The 6,435-nt window shown below is 36.7% G+C and overlaps 1 protein-coding gene across 1 annotated transcript; it reads left to right on the top strand.

The window, feature by feature from the left end:
- Positions 1-1,809: 1,809 nt before the first annotated feature.
- On the top strand, positions 1,810-5,845 carry LOC124839914 (homeobox protein BEL1 homolog). The gene is made up of 6 exons (XM_047315853.2): positions 1,810-1,972; positions 2,080-2,171; positions 2,319-3,356; positions 3,833-4,215; positions 4,720-4,780; positions 4,956-5,845. Exons 3-6 carry the CDS (start codon positions 2,427-2,429, stop codon positions 5,568-5,570), a joined length of 1,989 nt encoding a protein of 662 aa, XP_047171809.2. The 5' UTR covers positions 1,810-1,972; positions 2,080-2,171; positions 2,319-2,426; the 3' UTR covers positions 5,571-5,845.
- The last annotated feature ends 590 nt before the right edge of the window (positions 5,846-6,435 follow it).

Raw genomic sequence — 6,435 nt, 5'->3', positions numbered from 1 at the left:
GTTATTTATTTAGTATATTATTCTACTAGTTATTTAATCTATCCATTAACATTTTATTAATATTTTTTCTTACGTTTGAAATATATATAGATTGAGATATATGTATTAAAAATCTTACATTAACTGCAAATAAAAATAATTTATATTATATAAATAAATATAAATTTTACTTTGTAAGGTGATTTTGAAAAGTGAATTTAAACTTAAAGTTGATTAACAAATTCAATAAAATAGTGATGAATTTTTAATTTCTATTATTTTTTTAATCTTACAACATTTATTATTTATAAATTATTGTAATTAAAGTTATTTTTTATTAAAAAATAATAAGAAACATGTATTTTAATAAAAATGACATTTTTTAAAAACATTTTGGCTGTATTTAGAAACGAAAGAAGTATCAGTTGTCAGATTTGTTATTTTCCTCTCTTTTTCTTCCTCACTGTAAACACCAGTGTTGACCAAACCTTTTTCCTTTAGAAAAGTACATTGTCCTCAAATCCAAGCACACCTACATTTTTTTCTATTGAATCTCACCTTGGGAATGTTTAGTTCTAACGTTTTGTATTACCATGGAATGCTGAGTTAAAATTATGAGCACTTGATATTTAATAAACTCTATTTCGGTTTTAAGAATAAATTAAAAATAATAATAATAAATAAAATATTTGATAGTTGATGTGTATGAATTATACAGTTATAGATAGTACAAGAGAGCAGGTTCACCCTATTTATCTGTGTAGACATATAACAGAAGGGAATAACTGAGGTAGCTTTTGTTTAGGAAGACAACAACATTAGGATGCAGTATGAGGACCCACCAAACTCATCCAACACAACCCTACCCTTCTCACTCAAACCCATCTGAAAAAGCCTGTTTTTCACATTACTTACCAATCACTTCGATCTAGGGATTCGTTCCCTACAAAGATTTCCCTATTCCTTTCCCATTTTCTTTTAAATCAAATTTCGATTTCAAATTAATAACACATTTCACATTCATTTCCAATTTTGGTTAATCATTCACAATTTTTTCTAAATTAAATCAAAAAACAAGTTAAGATAAAAAAAAGTTATTTGGAAAACTATTTTTCTCTTTTATATATATTTTTAAAATAATTGCTTTCCACAATTACACGGAACTCACAATAACAGTGCAAGGAAATAATTAATTATTATTATTTTACCTTTTTAACAAGTTTTATTCAATGGAAAAAAAAGGTAAAAGGACAAATTAAAAAAAAATGATTTTCAGTAAAAGTAGGGCTTTTGTAAAAGAAACATGTCTATTATATATTGTTGTGAAAGATCAAGGTGTTAGCAAATGAAAGAACAACTCATGCGGCGGCTTGTACACAGTTAGTTTCATATATGAGGCAAAGGACGATCTTACTTTATTATGTTGTTGCAGCTGGTCCATGTTATGTGTACTTTGAGGTTAATTTCGTTTTTATTATAAACTAAATTTTCTAAAATTTTACCTATACACATTTTAATTATTATTATGTAAAATGATACAATTAAAATATATTAGTCATTAATCCATAAATAACGATGAAATAAAAACCTTTCATAGTCACTAAAACTAATTCATTAATATTTATGCAAGTTTAAAATATATATTGTATGACTAATTTTTATTCAATTTGAGATGAATTTTTAATATGATTAATTTGAGTGATTGTAGAATTTTTTTTTTAATAATTAGAAAGAAATAATTGAGGAAATATGGTTGATATTTTTTGCATTTAAATGAAGACTGTTTGGGCTGTATACCTGTATTAATATATCTTTCTGCATTGACCCACTACTCTTCATAGGCAGAGAGAGAGAGAGAGAGGGAGAGAGAGAGAGAGAGAGAGAGGAAGCACTGGAGCAGCAGGCATATCAATGATGATCATAGCATGGAGGTCATCATCACCCCTATCTGATCTTCTATTTCTGAGGAAGTATATCTCATCTTTCTTCCTAGGTTGGTTTTCATGGTACTCTCATGTTGCCTTGTTAGAGCACAACACTGAGGAGAAACAGCTTCCACTTCCTCTCTAATTTACCATCTTCATCAATTTGCATCCACAGCTTCACCATCAACATCACCACCACCTTCACCACCACTCTCATCCGACAACCACCTACCCTAATCTCACGTATTCCACTTTTCTTCCATTACGGTAAGATCTTCCACCTTTTCAATTATTTCACTTTCAAAGAACCAAAATATATATACTCATAAGTCAGATACACATACCCACATAAAATTTCATTTTTTTTTCTTCCTTTCTTCAGTTTCTAACTATCCGAGGGGTTCTATTTCTTAGTTTTATTGTAGGATAATCAACCTTGATGAAAGCCCATCCCTCATAAACGGAAGGTGTTGCTGGGACATAGATTATCAAGAAGTGGAAGCAATATTTGAGTTTAATTTCATGATGGCTCGACAATTGTGTGAAGACAAATCCAAGGACATGGCTTCATCGACTGGTCTGTTCTACCCTGATGTGTCATCAAACAGCCCAACTCTCCAACCCCATCTGATGAACCACATCCAAGGCTTTGTGACCGACCCAGAGATGTTCAACCTCACCACTGGCATGGAGATGATAGGGTTTTCCAAGAATCTTCATCCACACAGTGAAAGCAACGGGGTCATGTGGAAAAGTTTCTTCGGGAAACCAAGTCAACACGCGGGTCCTTCCTCTTCCAAAACTATGAACGAGTCTTCTTGCAATTTTTATAACCAGCACGAGTATAGCAATAAGCAAGACTTCACATCAGGGATTTCAGAAACAAGTAGCGAAAATTTGATAGTCGGTGGTGCCCATGATTCTGCCCCGTGGCAAGAGAACAGGCTAATGCTTGATGATTCTTCCTTAAGGTGCGTGTTCCCCTGTGAAGGTAACGAAAGGCCCAGTCAAGGTCTTTCACTCTCTCTCAGTTCAACCAACCCTTCGAGTATTGGGTTGCAATCTTTCGAGCTAAGACAAACAAACCATCATCAGCATCTTTCTGATTTTGTTTCGAGAGACGGGTATTTTGGAAAATCGGTCAATGCTCAACAACAGCAACAAGTGTTGCAAGACGGGTACATGAGTCCTAACAAAGCTGCAAATATTTATCAGGGACATTTTCTAATCAAGAACTCCAAGTTCTTGGTGCCTGCACAGCTCCTTCTGAACGAGTTTTGTAGTCTTGGAACAAAGGAAAATGACGTGCAAAAGCAGAAGCAGTCTCTAAAGAACAAGCCGTGGGAAGAGGGTAACAACGGTGGTGGTTCCTCAAAGAACCATTCTCTTGGCTCTCTAGAGTTCGTGGAGTTGCAGAAGAGAAAGACAAGGCTGCTATCGATGCTGGAAGAGGTACATATGTTTCAAATATTCTTATTTTTGTTTGGCTTCATTTAAGAGATGAGTTTGTACTTGGGAAGGAAATATCTTTCGTGTGATTGTTCCACATAACATGGAAAAAGTGAGTAAAAACCATGCATTTACTTCAGTCGAATTACCCGTCACAATCCATGTTCTTAACTTTTCGTTGGTGTGGTTGATGGGATTGGGGTCTTTCCACTTTGATTCTTGAACTAATTAAGCAGCCGGTGCGGGCCTTTTCATCAATGCCAACTCGTGACAATGGAGCCTTTTTATTTATCCTCGCAACAAAACCTCCTGATGTTTTTGCCTTTTACCTTTTCATAGCAACTTCGCTTTCATTTTGTTTCTGTTACTTTAAAGAAAATCTTGAGAAGATTCATTCAATTCCAAGGTGGCTGTAACTTTCAAAGTGAAATTTATATATTTACTTTTTCTTTCACTTGCCCACACTTTTTGTTGTCAAGGTTGATAGAAGATACAAACATTACTGTAACCAAATGAAGGCTGTGGTCTCCTCCTTTGAAGCAGTGGCGGGTAACGGAGCAGCCACAGTTTATTCGGCTTTGGCTTTGAGAGCCATGTCTCGCCATTTTAGGTGCCTGAAAGATGGAATCATGGAACAAATTCAAACCACCAGAAAAGCTATGGGAGAGAAAGACCCCGTTGCACCAGGAACAACAAGGGGCGAAACACCGAGGCTTAAAATCATTGACCAATCACTGAGACAACAAAGGGCCTTTCAACAAATTAGCATGATGGAAACCCATCCCTGGAGACCTCAACGTGGCCTTCCCGAACGATCCGTTTCAGTTCTTCGGGCTTGGCTTTTCGAGCACTTTCTTCACCCGTAATTCCTCTCTACTCTACTGTTGTCCTCTTCTTATTTTATGCAGTTCATCGCTATGCCTATATGATGAAATGAAATTGAATATAAAAAGTAAGGTACAGAATAGATTCTACCAAGGAATAAATGTTCTCTCCAAATCAATAGACGAGAACAGCCATTGGCAGTAGATGGCAGCACAGTAGCGTATGTGTATAGAATCCGAATCAATGATTCGTGCCCGATAAAAAACTATGTGAATTGAAATGAAATTTGGTAACTTGTGTGCATCACCATTGAGATTCCATGTTTTGGTAGTTTGTCACTTTATTTTGAATGATGTTATTTTTGTTTTGTACATTAAATTATAATCACAGTGTTTCGAATTGCCTCTTTCTCTCAACTACTACGTAGGGCCCCGTTTCCCCCACTACAGTTATCTCTAATCATTAATCAATTAGCAACTCCTACGAGCCATCGAAGGTCATATTAGTTTTAATTAATGCTTTGGGTGAAAAACCTTTGCAGGTACCCAAGTGATGTCGATAAACACATCCTAGCCCGCCAAACCGGTCTCTCCAGAAGTCAGGCACGTGTGCATATGATTATATATCTTCACTTGATTTGCATTTGAATATTAACATTATCGTAACTAAATTAATCGTTGCTGTTGCATGCACGCAAGTTGAAAGTTGAAAATTAATAGATTAATCAATTATCTAATACGGTTTGGTGACACCGGCACGTGTGGCATTTGGGAGCAGGTTTCGAATTGGTTTATTAACGCGAGGGTGAGGCTGTGGAAGCCGATGGTGGAGGAGATGTACTTGGAAGAAGAGAAGGAGCAACAGAACGACGTCGCATCGTCGGAGGGAGGAGGCACCAATCCCGAGGGTGATCAGAACGCGGCACGCGAGGATCAGAAGCCGACGCAGGCTCGGCTCCTCCGAATTGACTCGGAGATGTCGTCCATGGTGAGCAACACGGAGCAGAAAAACGACAGCAAGAGCGGAAAAAGCGTCCAAAATGACGAGCAAATGAATGAGAGCAACCATCCCGCGGAGGCGTTCGGGGCGGTGGAGCTTGACTTTTCGTCATACGCGCAGCAGTCCTCCGGCGTGGTCGGTTACGATGGTGACAGCGGGAACGAGAGGTTCCGGGGTGGCGGTGGGGGCGTGTCGTTGACGCTAGGGTTACAGCAGCAGGGTGAAAGCGGGGTGAGTTTAGCGTTCCCGCCAGCGACTCAAAGCTCGATGTTCTACCCACGGGACCATATAGAAGAGTGTCAAACAGTCGAGTACTCTCTTTTGGACGGCGAAGGACAAAACATGCCGTATAGGAATCTCATGGGGACACAATTGCTCCATGATTTGGTATGATATCATTAATCATATTATATACTCTTAATTCGATCATGGAGATGTCACCTAAGTATATATATGTTCTAGTTTTCGTGAAAAAATTAGTTAAAGTAGAAGGATTAGTTTTCAGTTTTAGTTAAATTAGCTTTTATATATATATAGTACACAGTTAATTATATATATATCAATTAATGCTTCCATAATATAGAATTTCAGCCACACTACACTTGTAGTTAGATAATGTAAACTTTTCAACAGGTATTGATCATGCGCATGCCTCGTCTATTTTGGAATTTGAATCTTCAACCGGTTGATTCAACGTTATATTATTATTTTTTTCTTTTTGCACTAAATATGTTTCTAAAATTAGTTTGCAGTAAATAATTTTCGAAGATGCATGATGTGTTGTGTTGATGGGGTTCCGATGGCAAAGCGTTGAAGTGGAAAATAAGTTGTTTTTTGGGATTGGAGATATTTGTAATTTAACGAGGAAAAGAAAGGAATATTGTAAAAGGACAATAAATCATTTTGGCTTTACGGTTTTGGTTGGATGCTAAGAAGAAGAGGTGGAAAAATATGAAAGATAATTTGGAGGGGTTGTGGTCCCTTGTTGATTTCATGGTGCCAATAAGAAACGGTTGCTTTATGATAGATCTGTTTTACGATTGGTTGAACGGTGCCCCTTCTTTTTCGCCATTAAAATTATATCTTTAAAACAGTGTTGGAGGCACTAGCTAGGGTTTTTTAAGATGAGATGCATCATCATCATCATCATGCATGCTCTTTAATCACTGCAACTTGTGTTAAAAGTTTCATCACCAACTAAATGCCACGAACCACACATCGATACGTATGGTATCCCTTTCTACACTCCTGCTTATTT

This window comes from Vigna umbellata, chromosome 1 (assembly GCF_029865625.1).
Source record: "Vigna umbellata cultivar VRB3 chromosome 1, Vumbellata_1.0, whole genome shotgun sequence".
In the NCBI taxonomy this organism is placed as follows: Eukaryota; Viridiplantae; Streptophyta; class Magnoliopsida; order Fabales; family Fabaceae; genus Vigna; species Vigna umbellata.
Note: the sequence above shows the minus strand (reverse complement) of the source record. Positions and strands in the feature narration are given on the sequence as shown.